General features: G+C 45.7%; 1 protein-coding gene across 1 annotated transcript in view; it reads left to right on the top strand.

Annotated features, from left to right (window-relative positions):
- The window catches only part of LOC141147164 (rac GTPase-activating protein 1-like), a 113,574-nt gene that overhangs the window by 65,299 nt on the left and 21,893 nt on the right, over positions 1–26,382 (top strand). The window contains exons 8-11 of the mRNA XM_073634313.1: positions 4,746–4,858; positions 8,622–8,795; positions 12,032–12,127; positions 21,037–21,235. Of these exons, the coding sequence (XP_073490414.1) occupies positions 4,746–4,858; positions 8,622–8,795; positions 12,032–12,127; positions 21,037–21,235 (582 nt within the window). The remainder of the gene's footprint in view (positions 1–4,745; positions 4,859–8,621; positions 8,796–12,031; positions 12,128–21,036; positions 21,236–26,382) is intronic.

The following is a 26,382-nucleotide window of genomic DNA, read 5'->3' on the forward strand; positions in this document are numbered from 1 at the left end:
AGTGACTGACTATTACATATAACAAATTTTGTTTTAGGTATAGTAGAACTACAGGAAAAACCTTTTTTTTTTTAATTTCATTTTGGATAGAGTAAAGGTTCGTACACACTATAAGAAAATCAGGCAAACATTTTAGTCCAAAGACTTTTCGTACGATTTTCATATAGTGTGTACACAACTTTCGACAGCTGATTCCGAATTTAAATACGAAATTTCCCGAAGGGACAAACTCCAAAATTTGTCGTATGGGAACAGAACGAACAATTTTCTTTTTTAATGTGTACAGTTTTCGTACCTGATAAAACGGAAAGACTACGCATGATCAGGAACAATAAACAGCAAAAAAAGCCTTTGTCGTACGAGAATATTCGTAGGGATTTTTGTACGAATTTTTCTTTTATCGGTTTCGATTTGCTGTGAATCATCAAGAAAAATCGGTCGAACCTTTTTTTTTTTTTTTTTTTTATTTTTTTTTTTTTTTAAGTGTGTACCTCACTTAAGGGAGGGTTATAACCCTTGTAAGGTTTATTTTTGCCATCTTTGTCCCAATGGGGAGATTTACTTTCACTTCCTGTCCCATAGTCAACACAGGAAGTGAGAGGAAATCCCTGCATTAGTTGGACAGTCCAACATTGAAAGGCATAATTCTCACCTAATTCCTTAAAGTCTCATACACATGAGAATATCGGATGAATAATCATGTTGGTTTTTTTTTTTTATTTTGCGCTATAAACAATTTTGAAAAAAAAACAATTTTTTTACTTTCTGCTATAAAACATATCCAATAAAAATATGTAAAACGAATTTCTTCATCAATTTAGGTCAATTTATATTCTGCTACATATTTTTGTTAAAAAAAAAAAATGGTGTATATTGATTGGTTTATCGCATCTACAAATTATGGGATAGATTTAGGGACTTTTTATTTTTTTATTAGTAATAGCGACGATCAGCGATTTTTTTTTTTTTTTTATTTTTTCAGGACTGGGACATTGCGGCGGACAAATTTAACACCAAGTGACACTTTTTGGGGATCGGTGACACCAATACAGTGATCGGTGCTAAAAAAAAAAAAAAAAAAAAAAAAAAATTCACTGACACTATAAATGACACTGGCAGGGAAGGGGTTAACATCAGGGGCAATCAAAGGGTTAACTGTGTTCCCTATGTGTGCTTTCTAACTGTGTGGGAGATGCTGACACTAGAAGTAGGATTCACAGATCTCTCTCATCCTTCGTGTCATTCCCCCCCCGAACGATCGAGGGTGGCCACCGGACCCGCTGATTAGCTCCCACTCTGTCCAATCACAGCGGAAGTGGGTCGCCGGCGGCGCACGCTCGAGACCAGGAAGCGCGAACAGGTACGTTGTTTGATGCAGCTGGGCAGCCCTTTCGCAGTATATGTGCGCGGTCGGGAAGTAGTTAAAGGAGAATTATACAAAAAGAAGTGTTCTAATCCCTCTCCACATCCAAAGCTAAAGGGGGAAAAAAAAAACCATGTTGCCTTTTAGTTATACTTTTAAGACTACTGCGCCGGTCTCATGTGAATAAAACAAATGAATCCGAATTGATACACATTAATTCATTGTTCTTAACAGTGGCGGCCTGAACATAGGGGGCGCAGGGGACTCCGATTGGGACACCTGATGTAAAGGGGGATGCTGAAGGGGGCACCTTTTATGTTAAGCGGTTTTATTTTCTTTTGGATGTGCATTTGATGGGCACAGTGAGGCAGAAATTGATGGGCACAGTTTTTTTCTAGCAGTAATGACACATAATCGCCTAATAAACGGCTATTCGCAGTCCTGCCATACTAACGTTTAATTTTTTTAAATTTGTTTGCACCCCACCCAAAAATTTTGAGCACTAGCCGCCACTGGTTAAGTTAAATTTCCCCATTCTCAACTACTTTGTTTGGTCACGCACATACAAATTAAACAAACAGTCTCTAAAGTTCAAAGTTCAAGTTCCAATACAAAAACAATCTTATTAGAATATTCACGCTGCGCTCATTAGAATATAAGCAAATGGATTCAGATCATTCATTATGTCGTTATGTTATTATGGATGCTTAAAACCTTTAACAAAAGGCCTAAACTTTTGCATCATGTCATCCAAATGAAACAAATTTAATACCTTTTGAATTTGTTTTAGTTTTAATTTATTCCAGATTATGGAAATTTTTTACTATTGTGATTCGGATACATACAAATTTCGAATTCGTAATGAAACAGATCTCACATGTCTACTACCTACAGCAGGCCCCTGGTGAATCCTCTACCTGGGTACGTTCGCCCAGCTCTCCATACATCTCTCTGCAAGCTAGTAAGAAGAATCTGATTACATTGACACACCTGGGACCTTTTGAAACTCAAAATTCCTTAGGTAGGCCATAGACGGTGCAAATTTTTCCTGCAGCCACAAGTTGCAGGAAATTCACACGATTCCCCCATAAGCACAGACAGCGCTGACGGGAATCCCTCCTGCTGGTCCATTGTCTTCTCCCCGCAGGGGTGGGAGCAGGTGGGAGAAGAAGTTGATCAACCAATCAATTTGGTACATTCAGCCTGCCCATTAATGATTTGAATCTCAGCCGATTCCCACTAAACGACCAAAAAAAACAGGAAAGGCATTAACTCCTACCCTCCCGACCGGGACAGCGACCGACATTTTAATCTGGCTACATTCCTCCCCCTTAGAGGCCAGCCGTGTCGGCTGTGGCAAAGCCTGAAAGAGATCCCAACACAATGACGGCATCATAATGATAAAGTGCTTACAAGTATAGAGATAGTGGAGATGGATTAGAACACCTGTCAGTTTTTATTGCTTTTTGTGCCCTAGTTGGGGGGATTCACCCCTCTCTACTCTATTTGTCCTGTTTACCATTATCATTGAACGTAAAAGTAAATAGTAAAAGTAATAGAGGGGAAATCTTCAAATGGGGACACTCATACTGGTGACCTGGAGGTCCCCAAGGGAGTCCCTTAATTTACAGGAAGTGAGAGGAAATCCCTGTTTTGGTTGTGGGACAGGAAGTGAAAAGAAATCTCCCCAATGGGACACAGATGGCAAAAAATAAACTGACGGGTTATGACCCTCCATTACTCTATACAAAAAAAAAAAAGTTTTGCCCATAGTTCTACATTGGCATACACATAAGAATGGTAATCATTTAAACATAATATTCGGGATCCAGCAAAAAAACTGGTGCTCCCAAGGTGGGGTGGAATCCTCGGACACCGTGCACGACCGGGCAATAATCAGGTTTCTGTGAAACTCTGTCTCCACATATTAGTTTTGTTGGGAACAGCTTTGCAAGGGTTCTGGTATGAACATTTTCTCCCACATGGCCCTACTATGGATCTTGGGTCTCTCTTCCTCTAACTGTTCCGGGACATAAAGAAATGTTCTCCAATAATGGGTACTCCCATATATCTCCATTTAGCGCTCTAACTGAGCGAAGCGGGTAATCCGTGTCTTGGAAGTGACCCTTGAGTTAGATCAGCGTCAGGTGGCCGGTAATATTTGTACCCAGTATGCTCTATTGGGCCTGAAAATAGCAAACTGGGGTTCCTGTGGCAGGCATAGACAAGGGACCTCAGGTTCCAAAGATGGGGGGTAACTCGTCATCTAGGTTGAAGATCGGTCTCTCCCAAGAAATCCCTCTTTGACAGTTCTGGGAGAGTGTGCGCTTAGGAACAAGTGGGGCCTTCTGTTCAGGCTTATCTTCCCGCAGGGTTACTACAGATGCTTAAATCTGGTGCCAGCAAGTCCAACAGCGGGTCAAAAGCTGTGCGGTTCTTAATCCTCACTGAATGTCAATGATGGGCGATTGATGGAGGCAGAAACTCCTCGCAGATGGATTTCACTGGACAGCTTGGACCTTCCAGGGTGGGTACAGATGTAGGAGTGCTTTAGGGTGGCAGCTCAACCCCGGCTTCTTCGAGGGAGGCCTTGCCTGCAGGCTAATCACGGCTGTGCCATAGAATCTTCACTGGAGGCTGAGGTGGATACATCATTGCCAATCATTTTCCCTCCAGGGCTGGGCTGCCTTTCTACCAATTATTGTCCCTCCAGGGCTGGGCTGCCCTTCCCACCGGTTATTGTCCCTCCAGGGCTGGGCTTCCCTTCCCACCAGTTATTGTCCCTCCCAGGACTGGGCTGTCCTTCCCACCAATTATTGTCCCTCCCAGGACTGGGCTGTCCTTCCCACCAATTATTGTCCCTCCAGGGCAGGGCTGCCCTTCCCACCAATTATTGTCCCTCCAGGGCTGGGCTGCCCTTCCCACTAATCTTTGACCCTCCACGACTGGGCTTCCCTTCCCACTAATTGGTCCTTCCGGGCTGGGCTGCCCTGTCCACCAATCATTGTCCCTAGAGGTGTGGCCTGCCCTTTCCACCAATCACTGGCCCTCCAGAGCTGGGCTACCCTTTCCACCAATCATATCCCCCCCAGGGCCGAGCTACCCTTCCCACCAACCACGCCTTTAAATATTGGTCCCTTAAATATGACGGGCGATACCAGGGTCTTATATGTTGGAGGGGTTTGGCCAAGTCTAGACTTTCTTTGTAAAAGTCAAGATTTGCTTATGTAAATGATGGCTTTCTAGAAATGACGATTAAATATTTAAGGGTCACAAATCAAAACGCCTGTATGGGAAGGTGGAGATCAAAGCACAAACCCAACTCACAAGACCACATGCCATACCACGTAGAGTTTATGTATGTGTATTCTCTCGTTCCTAGATCAGTCCGCTGTGCTACCACAGATCAATGAGGCTGAGCAGGAGCTGGATCCAGATGTCGGTCCCCTATCCCTGCAGGTCCCGGGACAGGCACATGTCTTCCTTTCCAAAACCGTGAGGCAAAATTTATAATGTTTGGTTAAAGAAACCTTTACGTTCCAACTTACCTTCCTCCTTTTCTCCAACATACTTTTTAAATGTAAGACCTATCTTGCTGCCTCCTCCATTATCTGATGACGCGTACTCTGTTGTATTACAGATAACTGATCCAGCACTTCTTCCTCCTCCACTCCAGCAAGGCACATAGTTGGCTTTTTTATATACAGTTTATTGATCCAGCACTCCTTCCTGCGTTACTATCTGAGAAGGCGCACACTGTCACCTTATCTACAGCTTACTGATCCAGCATTGCTTCCTTCTCTACTATCTTACAAGATACATGCTGTCCCCTTGTATACAGCTCACTGGTCCAACACTACTTCCTCCTCACTATATCTTTTTTTATTTTAAACTTATTTTATTGAAAATATACACGTCTTCTGCATGAACAAGAGCACATACGTTATAGACAATGTCAGCAGGTAAAAGGATTTGTTACAGAAATAAAATTTCTTAACCATCGTAAATACAAGATCTTATAGAGAATGCATCCTAGAACATTGTATGAGGGAGACGGGCCACTCAGAGTCCAAAGCACATCAGGAATTTCTGGATCTTCTTGACACGTGAAAGTTATGATAAAAAGAAGATGAAATAAACATAACTAACCAATATAACGCCTCCTCGCTATCTTACAAGATGCATGCTCTCCCCTTTTAAATACAGCTTACTGGTCCAGCACTGCTTCCTCCTCCACTATCTTATATGGCATGCATTGTCCTCTTACAGTATTTACAGCTCACTGGTCCAGCACTGCTTTCTCCTCCACTATCTTACAAGACCTGTACTGTCACCTTTCTATATACAGCTTGCCGGTCCAGCACTGCTTCTTCCTTCACTATCTTACAAGACGCATAGGGGGAGATTTACTAAAACTGGTGCAATCCAGAATCTGGTGCAGCTGTGCATAGTAACTAATCCGCTTCTAACTTCAGCTTGTCCAATTAAGCTTTGACAGTAAGCCTAGGTTCACATTGAAGTGATTTGCCATGCGATTTGACAAGTCAAATTGCATGCCAAATCGGCGGCAATTGCTGACAACGGCATCGATTTCCAAAAGTAGGTTCTGTACTACTTTTGGCGACTTCGGGGTGCGATTTCCATTGACATCTTTGCAGCAACCCGCACAGATGTCTCTGAAATCGCCCCTGAATCGGGACTGACATGCGGGAATTAATTTTTTCATTCCCGTAATCAGTGTGAACCAGGGCTTAAACCCACAAACAAGAAGAGTGCACACTAAGTGCAATAGAGTAAGACCCCTTTCACACGGGCTTTCCGATCAGGTCCGCCTGTCAGTTTTTCAGGCGGACCTGATCAGACCCTCCATTCAGCCTTATGGAGCGGCGGATGTCAGTGGTGACATGTCCGCTTACACCCGCTGCTATCCGATGTGATGAATCAAATCCTCCTACGTAAGTTGTACCTGTTTATCTGTCTCCTCTACATCTGTTGATGTGCTGAACAGATTTTAAAGGTTGTCTGAAAGTTCAGAAAAGGTGTGGAGAGCTGAAGTTACACTTTGCAGAGCTCAGTGAGGAGAGCTCCAAGAGCTGATTGGAGGCAAAGTACACACCCCCCTCCCATAGTTGCCAACATTGTAAAAAAATTTATAGGGACACTTTTTTGCCTGCAGGCCGATTGGCTGCTCTTCCCCCTCTCCACTGAACACACAGGGAAACCGTCCTCGCGGCGGCCATCTTTTTGTAGCCCGCTGCAGTTTTTGCCAAAAACAGTCCCGATTTTCCTCGGACAAAAGCAAAATCCTGGGATTTTAATCGGGGCGAGCTCCGATTAGGACGAGGGTCCCAAAATCGGGAGTGTCCTGGGAAAATTGGGACTGTTGGCAGTGTGTTGGAAGGGATCTCCTGGATAACCACACCAGCGGGCAAGCAGTGGCCATGGCTACGCGTTTCAAAGGACTTCCTTCTTTATCAAGCCTGTTAGGCTTGCTAGTATGCGCTCTTCTTGTTTGTATGCCATTTGGAGATTTTCCCAATCTTTTGAGGAGCAGCACCAAAAGCAGCAAGAGGTGTTTTAGACCTCCTGATGAATTCCAGTGCCTAGACTAGCAATTTGTGGTTCAATTCACTTTTTTGGACAAGAACTATTCTTTTGTTTTTTTTTATAGACTTGATTTTTGTGTACATTCCACAAGTTCCTTCATTTACATTTTTCCAGTCCTAAGTATTGTAAATGCGCTAAAAAAGTTTTGGTTTTATTGGACATCTGTTCTTGCAACGGTCAATAGAGTATTCCAAACAAACATCTCTTCTGACCCCAGCCACTGTCTACTGGAAGTTTTTGATGTTATACTAGATGCCTTTACTAAGGAAGCTGTTTCCAGAGCCTTGTTTCAGGCACGTAAAATTCTCCTCCACTGATAAAGCACTTCCCCCTCCATCCGTTAAGGATGGCTAGACCATATGGCTACTACTTTAAGATATGAAAAGGTTATTTACCAGCATTGTGGATGCCCCACCAAATTTGAGAGGGTTTGGGGAGGTTGGCTTGATGCACCAGGCTTGGCCTCAGTAGACCTGATTGTAGATCGGATATTGGGGTAGAATGCTGTTGGTTATCTTCCTTTGGAGCGTGCAAGATTAATGCTCTATTGGCTCTGTCATTTCTGTTTTCAGCCACTAGGTGCAGCTGTATGTTCTCTTTTGTGAACTCTATGCAGTTGAAAGCTGTATTTGCCTATTTGTGTGTGTGTGTGTTTGTTTTTTTTATACATTACATCTTTGCATTCTTTTGTGAGTGTTTATGGAACATGTATGCTTTTTTTGTTTGTGGCAATAAACCAAGAAGTTGATTGGATATGCACAGCTGCACCAGTTTTAGCTAATCTCCCCCATACTGTCACCTTATACACAGATTTGTGATCCAGCAATGCTTCCTTCTCTATCTACTGCCAGACTATGTAAGAGTTCCTGATCCAATATGGCTTCTTCTTCCACTACTGTTCCAGAGTTCTTGCCGCCTCCATTATCTGACCAGCCATGTATGGCTACATTATATATAGCTCATTGATTCAGCACTACTACTGTCTGGCAAAGTACGTACAGCATGTACTTGGTGGGAAGAATGTATTTATGCATATATTATTTTTTCTTCTGTACCTTATTTATTCTCCTGAATTCTCTAGATCAGCCTTTTCCAACCAAGGTTCCTCAAGAGGCTAGTAGGTGTTCCTTGAGCTGTGCCTGATTTACCTCCCATTTGGTGCCTGTAAAGTTCTGGGGCCAACACCACTTTGGCAGACACTGATAATCTTTTTAGCTGTCTGTAATCACTTTAGGGGGGCATTCATCCCAATGGTCACCAATATAAGAAGCATTTTTCCCACTGACCCTCAAATAATTTGGTTTTAACTGGGGGTTCCCCAAGACCTGGAAATTATTTATAGGGTTCCTCTGCAATAAAAAGGTTGAGAAAGGCTAGTCTAGATTATAAACTCTTTAGGACAGGATTTTCACTCCTAGGATATATTGGTTTTTGCAAAAAATTTTGCTGTAAAACAGTTTTTGTTGTAAATCTTTTTAAGCATGGGTATTGTTTAACCTTGTTTGTAAAAGTTCTGTTTGAAGGAGGTAATGGAGCTATATAAATCCTTAATAACGTATCTGTCACTAATCCCTGCCATGCCATTGCTGTTATTTATTTTTCCTTATCTGTAATACTGACACTGACTCCAATATGCCATACCATGTCACAGATGATCCGTGCTGAACAGTGCACCGTCTGCGGACACAAGACCAGATTCGGGAAGATGTCCTTGAAATGCCGGAACTGTCGGATTCTGATACATCCCGAATGCAGAGACTATTGCCCCAAGCAGTGTCCTCCAGCCTCACTGCCTGTTCAGAGCACAGGCCTAAAAAAGGGGCAGGTAATCATGCAGTTCTTCTTCTTACACCATAGTCTTATAGAATTATGATTAAGCACTGCATAATGCCTCCAAGCGCTGCAAGAAATTTTATAGGACCTTCCCTTTTTTAATTCACTTTCCTTCCCCCATTCTACTTTTTTATTATTATTATTTAGGGCCAACAATTTTGCGCAGCGCTTTACAAGATGAGGGCAGACATTACAATACAATTTGGTACACGAGGAATCGAAGGGCCCTGCTCGTTGGAGCTTACACTCTAGGAGGGAGGGTCCAATTATACGAAAGGTAATAACTGTGGGGGATGAGCTGATGGAGACAGTAAAAACACGGTGCATTCGTTATAAGCAGGATAGGCGGCTTTAAAAAGAAGGGTTTTCAGGGATCATCTAAAGCAGAATAGATTAGGAGATAGTCAGACAGATTGAGTTAGGGAGTTTCAAAAGATGATAGAAGCTCAGAGGAAGTCCTGGAGGTGAGCATGGGAGGAGGTGATGAGGGAGCTAGAGAGCAGGAGGTCTTGGGAGGAATGAAGAGAGCAATTTAGTTGATACTTTAAAACCTAGGTTAGTGATGTAGCTGGGGGCACAGTTGTGGATGGCTTTGTAAATAGTTAGTATTTTAAATTTTATTTGTTGGGTGAGAGGCAGCCAATGAAGGGATTGACAGGAGTAGCAGCCACTGAGCGGTTGGTATGGTGGATGAGTCTGGCAGCAGCATTCATGATGGACTGAAGGAGGTGGTGGAGGCGTTGATAGCCTATATAAAGATAATTCAGTTAGGAGGGAGTTGCAGTAGTCGAGAGATGACCAGGGAGTGAATTAGTAGCTTTGTGGTGTCCTCATTTTACACTTTTTTTTTTTTCTGCATGACCTTCTCCTACATTGTAATCTTTCATTTAGGTAAAAAAATTGCTTTAGCTAATCGGGGTCAAAGCCCTCAGGCTCTTTTTATATACTGTATCTCAAAGCTGAAATTTGTTTGCAATGGACTGCTTATGGCTTCACAGTGGCCATTATCTTCTCGAGCACCAGGATCCTTGCCCAATGCCCATGGCACCTCAAGTGCTGCTCCATGGAAGTATTCAACACACTGGCAGAGAAGCTTTCCAAATGGTTGTAAAGTCTACATATGTGACAAAAAGAGCCTTCTACATCTATTGGTGATCTTTATGCCCCCTTAAGATTGTTAGTTGCACTGTTTTTAAAACCTTTTTTCAGGTAGAGAGAATTTCGTATAACTATCAAGCCATCTTTGGCCATATTTACCCTGATTTTGTCCTAACAAGAGTTCTGCTCAATTCTTCCTTCTTGTATCTGTTGGCAAGTAGAGATGTGCACAATGGGAACATTTTTGTTTCGGATTCATTCGTTAAGTTAATAATTTAGTTTAGTCATATTCATTATGTTAGAATTATCTGTTTTCAGAATTTGTTTTGTATATTTGGTTTTGTTTCCTATATTTGTTTTCAAATCGATTTGAAATTCAGATTTAGGAAGACTGCTATCTTCGTTCTGTTTTGATTTTTAATATTGATACATTTTTTTTTCTATTCTATTCAGCAGCCTAAGTAGGAATCCTCCTTATTTCACTTTTAATCCTTACTATATTTATTGCAATTCAAATTCATTCTCAAATTTAGATAATTAGTTTTGTATTTATTTTGGATTCGTGGAAGTTCATTACTATTGTGATTTGGAAATTCAGATACATCCGAATAATGAAAAGTTCAGCCGAATTTCGCTTTGTAAAGAAACAAATCGCACATGTCAACTAGCATGGATACCAGCTGCATTTGGTATACACCCTATGTCCAGCGGCGGCCCATCCATTGGGGCGCACGGGTGCTGCGTCCGGCCCCCTGATCTACATACAGGGCGCCAGAACATGGATTCCAATTATTCATTTTTTTTTTTTTTTTTTTTTGAACCACGTGATTGAAGCCAAAGGCTTTAATAGGCTTCAAAAAAGGGTGGGCTTGGGGTGCAGAGCACTGTGCTCCGAGCCCCCCCCCCCTCAGTTGTGTGATATCGAATGAATATTCACTATCACCACACTGATCTTCCTCCTAGCCAATCAGGAAGTGTGTCTTGAGACCCGTCACCCGATTGGCTAAAAGGACAGGCGATCCTATTGGATGCCGAGGAGGAGGGAGGAGACGCACGGCAGAAGCCACTGTGATGCAGAAGAGGAGGAGAGGACACAGACTCTGCCTGCCGCCCGTAGGTGCCCGCAACCTAGATGGGGTCCTGGGCTTGATGACCAACCGAGGGCGGGTGCGGGTGACCCGACCGACCTACCTAGGGTGGTTGTTTGGAGCCCCCCTCCCCCAAAAAAAAATAAAAACACCAGCCACCACTACCTATGTCCTAAAGTTATGTTGACACCCCTTCAAATCACTAAGTTCAGGTGTTTCCAGTGAAGGGTTCTGTTAATACTACTGCATAGAAATGCATTCTAGACAACTGTGCTCTTCCAATCTTCAACAGTTTGAAGGCCCTTTTCCATTTCAGTATGACACTGCCCCTGTGTACAAAGTCAGCTCCATAAAGACGTGGTTTGATTCTGGTGTGGAGGAATTTGAGTGTCCTACACAGAGCCCTGACTTCAACACTACTGAAAACCTATCGGATGAATTAGAACGATCTCAGCCAAAATCTCCATAGAGACATGCTTTGATGAGTTTGGGTGGAGGAACTCAAGTGGCCTACACAGAGTTATGACCTCAAACCTGCTGAACACCTTTGGGATGAATTGGAATCCTGACCCCTAGCTAGATCTCATCCAACATCAATACCTGACCTCACAAATGCCCATTTGGCTGAATGGCCGCAAATTCCCCCAAATCTTGTGGAAAGTCTTCTCAGAGCGGGGACTGTTTTTAGAAACAAAGTTAAGCAACTCCATATTAATGGAAAGGCATGCCGCACCTACTCATATAGGTGTGATTATTGGATGTCAACAAACCCTTGACCTTGTAGTATATACTGTAGAGGGTCACTAGAGTGAGTATATAAAAACGTATATGTATGAAAATGACATGGCAAAAGATAAAAAAAAACAGCAAAATTACTTTCAAAATGCAGTATAGTTTCCCTTAAAGCACATCGCCAAGTCAGAACTAAAGACGACTAGCATCAGTCCCCCCGGTTCTCTAATGTATTTTTCTAGAACGCTTACACCGTGTAACTGTAACATGTTTATGGCTCCTTTTGTAACTGTAATCTGTCCATGAACAGGGATTACTGGCTGACTTTGCTCCCACCACGCCTCCCATGGTGCCCAACCTGGTGGTCTATTGTGTCAATGAGATTGAGAAAAGGGGGCTGAGTGAGGTAAGATCTGCTCATGTATTGAGAAGGTTTTTTTTCTTTTTACTTTGTGTTGAAATACTTATGCACTGCTATGTGTGTAAAAACAAACAATACCTTTATGGTGAACAGCTGCGACCATTAATCAGTGACCTCACACTAAAATAGAAGTAACAATTTGTTTTCATTTTACACTTTTTTATCATAGGTGGATTTTAAATGATAGAGAATATCAACCAAAAATCCAGAAAAAACACACGATACAAATGTTAATTGAGTTGCAGTTCAGTGAGTAAAAATAAGTATTTGATCCCCTACCAACCAACAATAATTTTGGCTCCCACAGACTGGTTACAGTATGTGCTCATGTGGTACACAGATTAGTCCTGTCAGTTTAAGAAGGTGCTCCTAACAACTCATGTGTATTAAAGACACCTGTCCACAGAATCTTTCTTGCATTCAAACCTCACCATCATGGACAGGACCAGAGATCTGTTAAAGGACATCAGGGACAAGATTGTAGACCTGCACAAGGCTGGAATGAGCTTCAAGACCATCAGCAAGAAGCTTGGTGAGAAGGAGACAACTGTTGGAGTGATTATTTGCAAATGGAAGAAATACAAAATAACCATCAATCGCCCTTTAAGCTCCATGATTTCGCCTCATGAGGTGAGGACGATCATGAGAAAAGTGAGGGATCAGCCCAGAACTACACGGGAGGAGCTTGTGAATGATCTCAAGACAGTTGGGACCACAGTCACCAAACACAATACACCACCATGGGTTGAAATCCTGCAGCGCCCGCAAGGTCCCCCTCAAGAAGGCACATGAACAGGTCCATCTGAAGTTTGCCAATGAACCTCTAAATGATTCAAAGAAGGATTGGGAGAAAGTGCTGTTTTCAGATGAGACCAAAATTTAGCTTTTTGGCGTTAACTCGACTCGCCGTGTTTGGAGGAAGAAAAATGCGGACTATGACCCTAAGAACACCATCTCTACAGTCAAGCACTGAGGTGGACACATTATTTGGGGCTGTTTCTCTGCTCCAGGGGCGTACCGCTGGGGGTGGGGGGGCGGTCTGCTGTGGGTGCCAAAGATTTGGGGGGTGTCAGTGGCCGAGTGGTGTCGCTCGTCTGACACCATCCTGAGGGCGTGCCTGGCTCTGGCTGCTCCCTTTGGTAGTTTTATTGTCAGCCAGAACACCCCCCAGTGCCGCGGCCGCAATAGTCTGGTCACTGTTTTCCTCCTGCTAGCTCCACCCATCACTGCTACGCAGCCAAGCTGAGTGTGTCATCATTCTCTGCCGGGGTGGCTGCTGTTACAGACTTTGTCCAAACAGTCTTCCAGAGTCCAGACCTCCCTAGCTGAGGCTGAGAACCTGAGGTGAGCTGCTGATAGGGGGTGTGTGTGGGGTTTGTGAGAAGAGGCTGGAGGAGTGTTTGTGTCTGCCCTGCCACCCTGACTGTGCTGGTGTGACAGAGAAATGGGGGGGGGGGGGTTGCTGTGTTCACCACCAAGTATAGTAGCTGAGCTGGTCTGATAGAGGGGGTGTCTGCAGCCCAGGTGTAGACAGACATTGACCTACTGTCGGGGCTGGGCTCAGCCCTTCCTTCTTTGAGCTGGCTGCTCAGCTGTTGGCTAATTGCCAACTCCCATCTCTTTCCACAGTTACCCAGCTGTTGATGATTCTGCTCGTCAGTCCTGCCTACAAAGCCGTCCAGCTCACTTGATCTCTGCCTTCGCCTTTGTCAACATCAGAGACTTTCTCCTGCGTTCCTGTTGAAGACTTGCTTGGCTGACGTTCCTTCTGGCTCCTGATCCTGCTTGCTGTACTACTACGTTTATCTCTGGCTATCTGATATTTGCTTGGCTGACTACCCGATCCGGTTACTGAACTCTGGCTTGTTTTGACTACGCTTACTCTGTTTACCTTATTATTATTATTATTATTATTCAAGTGTGATTTAACTTTCCTTCTGTCTCGGTCTGATTCATGGATCCTGATACCTACACCCATATCTTGCAGCCATCAGATCCGTCCTGCAAGCAGCTGGTCAAAGCAGCATCTTGTCATCTTCCCTGCGGCCATCAGATCCCATCCACGGTCCAGCAAGGAACACGCCTTGTCAGCAGGTCAGTTCCAAAATCCGAATCAAATCATCAATGCCAATGATACCATTGTCTGCTGTCCCCAGAGACAGATCCGATCCAGAGATCGCCATACAGTGGGATCTCTTGCATTATCTGCTGTCCTCAGGGACAGATCCAATCCAAAGTATGGGCCATCTCACTCTGATGTCTCCTTCATAGCAGCTCCAGTCCAGCTCTCCACTTCCCTGACCATGGCACGATCTGTCCAAAAATGTGGGAGCTGCTCACACCTGAGTGACTGACACCTCTTGCCTGTCCCATCTATTGTCACTGGCTGCCGTGGATGAACAGCATCAGCTGTTATTACAAGGAGTGGGAGGGGACGTCTCCCTGCTCCGCCCAGGTCTCCCATCCCACCCAGAGACCTAAGCCACCAGCCGGCATGCCCATCGGCTGACCGGAGACCCGAACAAAGCTGGATTTGCCTTTGATCTGGTCTCCGATATAAAAACCCAGGAGTGACATCGCAGTGCCAATGGCGTCATTTTAAAGAAAAATTTAGAATTCAGAAACGCTGATCTTGGTAGAGGAGGGGTTTGGGGTCCCTCCATAAAGAGTACTTGTCACTGCCTATTACTGTCACAAAGGATGTGTATTTGTGCAATAAATATTCTTGAAAACATTACAAATTTTTGTGAGTGTTTTTACATTTTAAAGTGGGGGGGGGGGGCAGAAAAAGGATCCGCCCCGGGTACCAAATGCTCTAGGTACGCCCCTGTCTCTACTAAATGTACAGGCTGACCTTGCTGCATTGGGGGGCCAATGGATGAGGCCATGTATTGTAAAATCTTGGATTAAATCCTTCTTCCATCAGCCAGGACACTGAAGATGGGTCGTGGATGGGTTTCTCAGCATGACAATGACGCAAAACATACCACTAAGGCAACAAAGCAGTAGCTCAAGAAGAAGCACATTAAGGTCATGGAGTGGTCTAGCCAGTCTCCAGACATTAATCCTATAGAAAATTTATGGAGGGAGCTGAAACTTCAAGTTGCCAAGCAAAAGCCAAGAAACCTTAAGGATTTAGAGAAGATCCTTAAAGTGTGGGCCAAAATCCCTCCTGAGATGTGTGCAAACCTGGTCACCAACTACAAGAAACGTCTGACCTCTGTGCTTGCCAACAATGGTTTCTCCATCAAGTACAGAGTGATGTCTTGCTTGGGGATCAATGCTCATTTTACTCACTGAACTGCAGCTCGATTTGTAACATCTGTATCACGTTTTTTTTTTTTTTTTTTTTTTTGTTTTTTTTTTCTGGATTTTTAATTGATATTCTGTGTCTATCATTTTAAAATACACCTATGATGAAAATAGACCCTTAATTTCTTTGTAAGTGGGCAAACTTACAAAATCTGCAGGGGATCAAATCATTATTTTCCCCACTGTAGGTCCTTTAGTTTAAAGGAACCTATACATTTAATTTTTGTAGCCCATGGTATAGCTAGAAGTGTAGCAACCCCTGTGTACAGAAGGTCAATTTAGTTGGGCTCCTGTTGTAGCCAGATGAGCCAGGGTTAATTTGTTCTTGTATCGTTAGGTTGAAAAAAGACAGTCCATCTAGTTCAAGCAAAAAAATAAACTAAAATAAATCGTACAATCCCATATACGCAATCTACTGAGCTTGCCAGAATCTCCTCTGGAGGGAGTCTATTACACATTTTCACAGCTCTTACTGTGAAGAAACCTTTCCGTAATTGGAGATTAAATCTTTTTTTCCTCTAGACATAAAAAGTGCCAGTGTAGCGTCACATATGGCAACCCATCACATTTGGCTACCCGCTGGAGTGCGCATGCGCGACGCCACCATATGCGTTACAACACTTTTACGACACAGTACAACCATCAGATAGTGTGACGGAACTGACATTGAACTGCGCTTGCGCAGTTATTATGTGGCTCCGCCCCTAAGTCCAGGTTCAAGCCCCACAATCCAAGTGGATGTAGAGTTAGAAATATAATAATGCCGAGCAAAACGAGGCCGTGCCCGAAGCGTGGCGAGCGAAGCAAGCCCGCGAGGAGCCCTGTTGCAAAATGGCTTGAACCTAGACTTAGGGGTGGAGCCACTTTTACTGTGCTGTTTTGTTGTAAAAGTGTTGGAACGCATATGGCGGTGTTGCCAAATGTGATGGGTCGCCATATGTAACACTACACCCTCTTGCCTCTGTGATGACCTTAAAGTGAATAACTCAACACCAAGTTCCCTATATGCACCACTTATGTATGATCATATCCCCTTAATCTCCTTTTCTCAAGAGAGAATAAATTCAGTTCCTCAGATCTTTCCTCATAGCTGAGCTCCTTCATGCCTCTTATCAGTTTGGTTGCCCTTCTCTGCACTTTCTCCAGTTCCCTGATATCCTTTTTGAGAACTGGTGCCCAAAACTGAACTGCATATTCCAGATGAGGTCTTTCTAATGATTTGTACAGGGGGGCAAAATGATCTCTCGATCTCTCTCTCTCCCTCTCGATCTCTCTCTCCCTCTCGATCTCTCTCTCCCTCTCGATCTCTCTCTCCCTCTCGATCTCTCTCTCCCTCTCGATCTCTCTCTCCCTCTCGATCTCTCTCTCCCTCTCGATCTCTCTCTCCCTCTCGATCTCTCTCTCCCTCTCGATCTCTCTCTCCCTCTCGATCTCTCTCTCCCTCTCGATCTCTCTCTCTCGATCTCTCTCTCCCTCTCTCTCGATCTCTCTCTCCCTCTCTCTCGATCTCTCTCTCTCGATCTCTCTCTCTCGATCTCTCTCTCTCGATCTCTCCCTCTCGATCTCTCCCTCTCGATCTCTCCCTCTCGATCTCTCCCTCTCGATCTCTCCCTCTCGATCTCTCGATCTCGATCTCTCGATCTCTCTCTCTCTCCCTCTCTCTCAATCTCTCTCTCTCTCTCTCTCTCTCTCTCTATCTCTCTCGATCTCTCTCGATCTCTCTCTCTCTCTCTCTCGATCTCTCTCGATCTCTCTCTCTCTCTCTCGATCTCTCTCGATCTCTCTCTCTCTCTCGATCTCTCTCTCTCGATCTCTCTCTCTCTCTCTCTCTCGATCTCTCCCTCTCTCTCTCTCGATCTCTCCCTCTCTCTCTCTCGATCTCTCCCTCTCGATCTCTCCCTCTCTCTCTCTCTCGATCTCTCCCTCTCTCTCTCCCTCTCTCGTGCCCTCTCTCTCTCTCTCGTGCCCTCTCTCTCTCTCTCGTGCCCTCTCTCTCTCTCGTGCCCTCTCTCTCTTTCTCTCTCTCGCGCTCTCTCTTATCAACATTAAACCTCATCTGCCACATAGTTGCCCAATCAGACAGTGCATTGCGGTCGGCTTGTAAATTGGAGACATCCTGTAAGGATGTTATTCCGCTGCATAGCTTGGTGTCATCTGCAAATACAGAAATTTTACTTTTAATCCCACACCCTATATCCTTTATAAAGATATTAAAAAGTAAGGGTCCCAACACTGAACCTTGGGGTACACCATTAATAACCTTAGACCATTCAGATTTTGAATCATTAACCACTACTCTTTGAATTCTGTCTTTTAGCCAGTTTTCTATCTATTTACAAATTGATCTTTCTAAGCCTGTAGACTTTACCTTACACCTTATCCATGTGTGGGGAACTGTGTCAAAGCTGCGTTGACCTGGCTTTTTAGAAGCTCCTGGAGTGTTCTAGAACTTTGAGGGGTGATGCCTGAATATTTATGGGGTCTCTCCCACATGGGGTCTCTAACTCCCGCAAGTGACTATATATAATTTAAAATATGTAGTTTCCATATCTAAGTCAGGTCATCACATAAGGCACAGGACGGTGGCCTACCATCAAAATTTACTACACTAGAGCAGCGCCATATCTACATCTGTCTTCTACCTAAGGGGGTAGTGCTACACAAGTACTAATATGCAAGAGTCAGTATGAACATTAAAATTCTGGTTTCACTAGGTCTCAGAAGTTATTGAAGCCCAGAGACACCCATGTAACTGGCATGCTTGGGAGAATGTTGGCAATGACAAACCCAATATTTTTATCAGTACAACATTTTCTTCAAATTTAAAAGCTCAATAAGCTTAGGTAAAGGCTAAGTCCACCTTTTGCAGGTAAAAAATGTGCCTTTTTATATTTTTGGGGGTTGGAGCCTGCTAAGCATTGCACTAATAATCTGTGAATTGTGGGTCCAATGCCCTGTTCCTGCAGACGCTTCCTCCAGCTCCCTGTCCATACCACAATATGGGCTTTCAATGGACTAAAAGCGGGGTAATCACAGAATTTTTTTCAGGGGGAGGCATCATTTTAAGGTCACCCATGTTCTGCCCGTTTTTGACAAGGTCATGAAGGGGAGGGGCTTTAGTCATTCTCACATAAAGCGCAGGCCATGTCAGGGTCACCCATATAGATCCCCCTTTAGAGAAGGCCAGGCCAGGTCCCCCATAGCATAGATCCCCCTTTACTTAGTCTTCTTAAACTTTTTTTTTTTTTTTTTTTTTCACCTCACTGTGGCCATCAAGTGCAGCCTCACTGTGGCCATCAAGTGCAGCCTCACTGTGGCCATCAAGTGCAGCCTCACTGTGGCCATCAAGTGCATCAAGTGCAGCCTCACTGTGGCCATCAAGTGCAGCCTCACTGTGGCCATCAAGTGCAGCCTCCCTGTGGCCATCAAGTGCAGCCTCCCTGTGGCCATCAAGTGCAGCCTCCCTGTGGCCATCAAGTGCAGCCTCCCTGTGGCCATCAAGTGCAGCCTCCCTGTGGCCATCAAGTGCAGCCTCCCTGTGGCCATCAAGTGCAGCCTCCCTGTGGCCATCAAGTGCAGCCTCCCTGTGGCCATCAAGTGCAGCCTCGGTCTGTGGCCATCAAGTGCAGCCTCGGTCTGTGGCCATCAAGTGCAGCCTCACCAGTGCCTGGATCACCGGGTATTCTTCGGTGGCGCTGTAACAAAGTTTTGTTTTGGTGCCGCCAAAGACTTCAGACTCGAGCTCCGTGACAAGAGGAGGGAGGGGAGGACTCTGTACTTGGATCAGCCCTGGATGGCGCTGCAGCCACAGCTCAAAGTGGCCCCAGGGCAGACGGCCTGATGATTCCTGATTCCAGGGGGGGCACTTGACCCCTCTTGCCCCCCTTGCGGACGCCCATGATCACTGCACTTGTATTCCATTGAGAATTACAGGTCCGTCTGCCGTGGTGGCACGCTGGGATTGTAGGTCATCCATTCACAGATCTCTGTGAATGAATGAATGGCATGACTGTGTGGACAGAGCCCTGCAAACCTGTACAAAATTCAAAAGTACAGCTGCTGCAAAGGAAAAGAATCGCTGCATGCTTTCATGGGGGGAACTCTTGGGGTGAAGGGGTCTGCTTGGCACCATGTTGCATGCTACACCCTAATTACGGGTGTAACGTGATATAAAAGATGTAGTTTCCCTTAATGTATAAATTCTGGCAGATAATTTATGTTTTTATACTTTTATAAGCGCATATCTTGGTTATGGTGAATTACAGAAAGACACCGCTTTGTGGTTTGGAATTTTAACAGAGATAGAACATTTAAAGGGCTGTGTAAGCTCCAAGTCAGAGCTTGCAGGGGTCTAAGAACTCCCCATGTGACAGCACTCAGGCTTGATGATTGGCCCCCCAAGCACCCAATGCAGTCATGTGGGACGTATCAAAATCTTCCTGTTACCTTAGAGTACAGGGTATTTACCTTTTCTGTCCAGTGGGCTAACTGTGCATCAGGGGATCAAATGGAAGGTCAGTATAGACCTTGTGAATAAATTGGTAGGGGGTGGGCAATGCTAATTTGAGACTGTCACTGTGCCTGAAAATAATCCACCACACACGAATACTTGCCCTAATAGTGCTCCCTCTCCGATCAGTTGGAGTCCTCCTCTTGCTTCTGAACATAGGACAGCATGTGATTTCCCCCCCAGGGTACAGTGCCTGGGCCTGAAGTCACCAGGGTCAAACACTATTGCATAAGGCAAGGAAGCAAGTAATTAATTCTTTGACACCATCTGACATGGAGCTAACAGAGTTGGGACAACTAACTTTGATGGGGGGACGGGCACAGGAAAGGTTTGTGGGGGGGGGGGGGGGTTGTTTTTTCAGAGACCCTGTCACTTTACCCGGTATAGACAAAGTGACAGTCCCTTTGAGTAAACCTGCTGCTTTGCCCATGCTTCACTTTATTTGAGTTATCAGCTCTTCTGCTCTGTGAGCACCACAAAAGGGAATTTTTTACATTTTTTTATTTTATTGATTTACTTTGTATTGTACAAAAAAAAGAGAATCCAGAAAGAGGACATAGATTCTCCCTGCTGGAACAGTGAGATGCCATACAGTGGGTGAAAGGAATTGTACACCTGGACGACCATCCTGGTTTATGCAGGCAGACCACGGGGACCCTTGGATCCATGAGAGACCAAATGAGACACAGGAAACAGGCTTGAGGGCATGTTCATAAGATCTCTATCTTTATTGAATACAACAGTAGTATATATATACCAGTAAAAATACATGTCTAAGGGTTATTCAAACTTTACACTCAGTACTTTCTTATCAGGAGTTAGGCTGCTTGACTAGATAACAAGAAATAGCTGATGACTTGCTGACACAGATTCGGCTTAACCACAATATCTCATAGGGTGTGGTTCTATGCAAACTGCTAGTCAAACTGACCATTGCAAAACTTACACACACAAAAAGTTCATTTATACTTTATGTAAAATGGAGGGGTATCTAAGATGGAGTCAGTTGTTTATACATTCTATTACAGTGGGGAAGAGGGAAATAACTTCTCTTCCCTTGTTTTGTCCCCAGCAAGGTCTATACCGCATCTCAGGCTGTGATCGTCAGGTGAAAGAGCTAAAACAGAAGCTTCTGTATGGTAAAGTCAAGTCACAGCAACTCTCGAAGGAAGACATCCATACCATCTGCAGTGTTCTAAAAGATTTCCTGCGCTCCCTACTTGAGCCTCTTCTGACCTTCTCCCTCCATGCCCAGTTCCTGGAGGCAGCTGGTATGTTGGAAGGGGGGTGGGGACAGTGGATTATGTGTGTATGTTTTGGGGTGAAATTTATAGAGGTATAGCAAAGCTTTAAGATGTGTCTTTGGTTCAATTTGAACTGTTCAGGTTTTTGTCAGGCCGGATGCACTATGATGATACCCCTGTCATGAGCCGCCTTGGGACCCTTCTGCACTCTCTTAATAGATATATTGAGTTTTTCCTGTGCAGGGGAACTCAAGTCTGTTCAGCTGGTTGTGAACAGAACATTTTGTTTCCCAATTATTTTCTCATTTGAATTCAGAACCGTTGGACACTCTCTCAAAGTAGGAACATTGATTTATTTTATAAGAGTAAATTATTTTTGTCCACCTGATTCTTTCTCTGCACCCTCCTGCTGTTTGTTTTTTGCTTAAGGCATTTCTTCACAATTTTTATCCCCCTATTAGGGATGAGCTTCGTGTTCGAGTCGAACCCATGTTCGACTCGAACATCGGCTGTTCGATCGTTCGCCGAATTGCGAACGTTATGGGCCGTTCGCGCTAAATTCGTGTGGCGCGTCACGGCCCATAATTCACTGCGGCATCGCAGTGCATTGCTGGCTGATGATTGGCCAAGCATGCACTATGACCCGCATGCTTGGCCAACACAGCGCTGTCAGTAGAGAGAGCTGTAATTGGCCAAAGCCAGGGTGGCTTTGGCCAATTATGGCTCAGGGGATTTAGTACACACCCCACACTATATAAGGCCGCCTGCACGGCGGCCCTGTGTAGTGTGTGTTCCGGTGTGCTGAGAGATAGAGAGAGAGAGAGACAGTGTCATTTGATTTGAGTTAGATAGATTAGGCAGAACAGTCAGTCAGTTAGCTGCACTTACAGTGTATTGTGTATATATATGCATCCCAGGTGTTGCATATATATATATATACACTGTATTCAGTTTAGCTAGATCTGTTCCTGTTATCTTCTATCTAGACTATTTACATTTAATGCAGTGCGTCCTGCTCACAGTGTTCAGCTAGATCCGTTCCTGTTAAATTCCTACTGACCGGCAGGCTTGTCTGGTTACAGTATATAAAGCTACCTGAAGAAAATTACAGGTGTTCTATTTGATCCTATTAGTACCACGGTCAGGCAGCTAGACTATTTACATTTAGTACAGTGCGTCCTGCTCACAGTGTTCAGCTAGATCCGTTCCTGTTATCTTCCTACTGACAGGCAGGCTTGTCTGGTTACAGTATATAAAGCTACCTGAAGAAAATTACAGGTGTTCTATTTGATCCTATTAGTACCACGGTCAGGCAGCTAGACTATTTACATTTAGTACAGTGCGTCCTGCTCACAGTGTACAGCTAGATCCGTTCCTGTTATCTTCCTACTGACAGGCAGGCTTGTCTGGTTACAGTATATAAAGCTACCTGAAGAAAATTACAGGTGTTCTATTTGATCCTATTAGTACCACGGTCAGGCAGCTAGACTATTTACATTTAGTACAGTGCGTCCTGCTCACAGTGTACAGCTAGATCCGTTCCTGTTATCTTCCTACTGACAGGCAGGCTTGTCTGGTTACAGTATATAAAGCTACCTGAAGAAAATTACAGGTGTTCTATTTGATCCTATTAGTACCACGGTCAGGCAGCTAGACTATTTACATTTAGTACAGTGCGTCCTGCTCACAGTGTACAGCTAGATCCGTTCCTGTTATCTTCCTAATGACAGGCAGGCTTGTCTGGTTACAGTATATAAAGCTACCTGAAGAAAATTACAGGTGTTCTATTTGATCCTATTAGTACCACGGTCAGGCAGCTAGACTATTTACATTTAGTACAGTGCGTCCTGCTCACAGTGTTCAGCTAGATCCGTTCCTCTTATCTTCCTACTGACAGGCAGGCTTGTCTGGTTACAGTATATAAAGCTACTTGAAGAAAATTACAGGTGTTCTATCCCAGCTTAGTGCAGCTACAGGCCATTAGTATGTCTGGAAGGCCAAGAAGGAGAGGCAGACAGTCACAAGCCAATAAGAGAGGGCAAGCAGGCTCTGTGTCTAGTGCTGGTCGTGGAGACGGTGCATCCTCATCAGCACGTGGCCATGGGACACGCTTGGCCTTTTTTTCGGCAGCTGGCCATGTTGAGCCGCAACATGCGGAAGACTTGGTCGAGTGGATGACCAAGCCGTCCTCATCCTCCTCATCCTCTCTCACCCATGCCCAGGGTGCTTTGTCTGGCAAAGCAGCGGCCTCTTCCCTCAGCTCAATGTCATCAGTGACTCCTTCCCTAGCTCCACCATGTCCTCATGAGGATTCCCTCGAACTGTTTGACCACAGTGTTGGGTACATGCTCCAGGAGGATGCCCAGCGTTTGGAAGGCTCTGATGACGATACTGAGCTCGATGAAGGCAGTAACATGAGCGCGGACAGAGGGGGTGCCCAAGAAGGACAGCAATCTGGCAGTCATGCTCCCCCTGCTGCAGCATACTGCCAGGTTTGCTCCAGTGATGAGGAGGGAGGGGATGATGAGGTCACTGACTCAACGTGGGTGCCTGATAGGAGAGAGGAGGAGGAGGAGGAGGAGGAGGAGGAGGAGGAGGAGGAGGAGGCGGCAGCACATCACCAACGAGGCAGGATGCCCTCCAGGGGCCAGCCTAAGGGCAGCACATTGACTGCATCACACCCCAAAGCTCCACATGTGCAGGGCGCTGCAGTCTCTGCGCGTTATTCAAAAAGTTCTTTGGTGTGGGCCTTTTTTGAGACGAGTGCATCAGATCGCACCGCTGCTATTTGCAACATATGTCTCAAGCGTATCTCGCGTGGCCAAAATATCTCCCGCTTGGGTACCACATGCTTGACCAGACATATGTTGACCTGCCATGCAGTTCGTTGGCAAGCGTATCTAAAAGACCCACACCAAAGAACAAAGAGGATCTCTCCTTGCTCCTCATCAGCTGAGATTTCCAACCCCACTAGACCTTCAGTCCTCTCTGAGACCTGCAGTGAGAGGAATGAAGGTGTAGAATTAGGTGTGTCACAGCCAAGTACTTGTGGGCAATCTGCTTTTGGTACACCGACGTCAGATTGTACCAGGCAAATTTCCCTGCCCCAGCTGCTGCACCGCCGAAAGAAGTTTGCTCCCAGCCATCCACATGCCCAGCGGTTGAATGCTAGCTTGGCAAAATTGCTAGCACTTCAACTGCTGCCTTTTCAGTTGGTAGACTCTGCCCCCTTCCGTGAGTTTGTGGAATGTGCGGTTCCTCAGTGGCAGGTACCCAAACGCCACTTTTTCTCACGGAAGGCGATTCCGGCTCTCTACCGGCATGTGGAAGGCAATGTCCATGCCTCGCTGGACAGGGCGGTCAGCGGTAAGGTGCATATTACCGCTGACTCATGGTCCAGCAGGCATGGACAGGGACGTTACCTAAGTTTCACGGCGCATTGGGTGACTCTGCTGGCAGCTGGGAAGGATGCAGGACAAGGTGCAGTAGTGTTGGAGGTTGTTCCGCCACCACGCCTCCAAAATGCTGATTGTGACACACCTCTCTCCTCCACCCCCTCCTCTTCTTCTTCCTCCATGGCCTCTTCCTCGGAACCAGCGGTGCTCCGTAGGCGTTCAAGGGGCTACGCAAGTACGCAGGCCAAAAGATGCCATGCGGTGCTTGAGCTGGTGTGCTTGGGGGACAGGAGCCACACTGGGGCAGAGGTTCTGTCAGCTCTGCAGGGGCAGGTTCAGAGGTGGTTGACGCCACGCCAACTTAAGGCAGGAATGGTGGTTTGCGACAATGGCACCAACCTCCTCTCTGCCCTCCGACAGGGACAAATGACCCATGTGCCCTGTTTGGCTCACGTCCTTAACTTGGTGGTGCAGCGGTTCTTGGGCAGGTACCCGGGCTTACAGGATGTCCTGAGGCAGGCCAGGAAAGTCTGTGTGCATTTCCGCCGGTCATATAATGCCAGTGCTCGGCTGACGGACCTCCAAAAGGAGTTTAACCTGCCCAAGAACCGCCTAATCTGTGACATGCCCACCAGGTGGAACTCAACGTTGGCCATGCTGCAGCGGCTGCACACGCAGCAGAGGGCCATAAATGAGTACCTGTGCGACTATGGCACCAGGACAGGGTCAGGGGAGCTTGGTTTTTTTTCCCCACGCCAGTGGGCCATGATCAGGGATGCATGCACTGTCCTGTCACCATTCGAGGAGGCCACGAGGATGGTGAGCAGTGACAGTGCATGCATCAGTGACACTGTCCCCCTTGTCCACCTGTTGGAGCACACGCTGCGTGGAATAATGGACAGGGCACTTGAGGCAGAACAGAGGCAGGAAGAGGAGGACTTCCTTAGCTCTCAAGGCCCCCTTTATCCAGACAGTGTTCCTGCGTGCCCGCCGATCACACAGGAAGAGGACGAGGAGGAAGAGGAGGAGGAGGAAGATTGTGTCAGTATGGAGGTGGAGCCTGGCACTCAGCATCAGCAGCAGTCTTTAAGGGATCAGTCCCAAGAAACACATGGACTTGTACGTGGCTGGGAGGAGGTGGCTGCGGACCATGTCGTTCTTAGTGACCCAGAGGACTCCGGACCGAATGCCTCAGCAAACCTACGCTGCATGGCCTCCCTGATCCTGCAAAGCCTGCGTAAGGATCCTCGTATTCGTGGTATCAAGGAGAAGGACCAATACTGGCTGGCAACCCTCCTTGATCCACGTTACAAGGGTAAGGTTGCGGACCTTATCTTGCCATCGCAGAGGGAGCAGAGGATGAAACATCTTCGGGAGGCCTTGCAGAAAGGTCTGTGCAACGCGTTCCCAGAGACTGGGAGGTTACAAACTCCTGTTTCTGGACAACGTGTTGCTGAGGCTTCGGTCAGTCAAAGAAGGAGCGGTGGAGAAGGTGGCCGTCTGACCGATGCGTTCAGACAATTTTTTGGTCCGCAGCCCCAAGGTATGATCGGTTCCAGCAACCATCGCCAGCGTCTGTTTTACATGGTGCAGGAATACCTAGGGGCAAGATCAGACTTGGACACCTTTCCCACCGAAAATCCTCTGGGTTACTGGGTCTTGAGGATGGATCACTGGCCAGAGCTTGCACAGTATGCAATTGAGCTACTGGCCTGTCCTGCATCCAGCGTTCTTTCGGAACGCACATTCAGTGCTGCTGGAGGCGTGGTAACCGATCAC

The sequence above is a fragment of the Aquarana catesbeiana genome, linkage group LG06 (genome assembly GCF_042186555.1).
Source record: "Aquarana catesbeiana isolate 2022-GZ linkage group LG06, ASM4218655v1, whole genome shotgun sequence".
Lineage (NCBI taxonomy): Eukaryota > Metazoa > Chordata > Amphibia > Anura > Ranidae > Aquarana > Aquarana catesbeiana.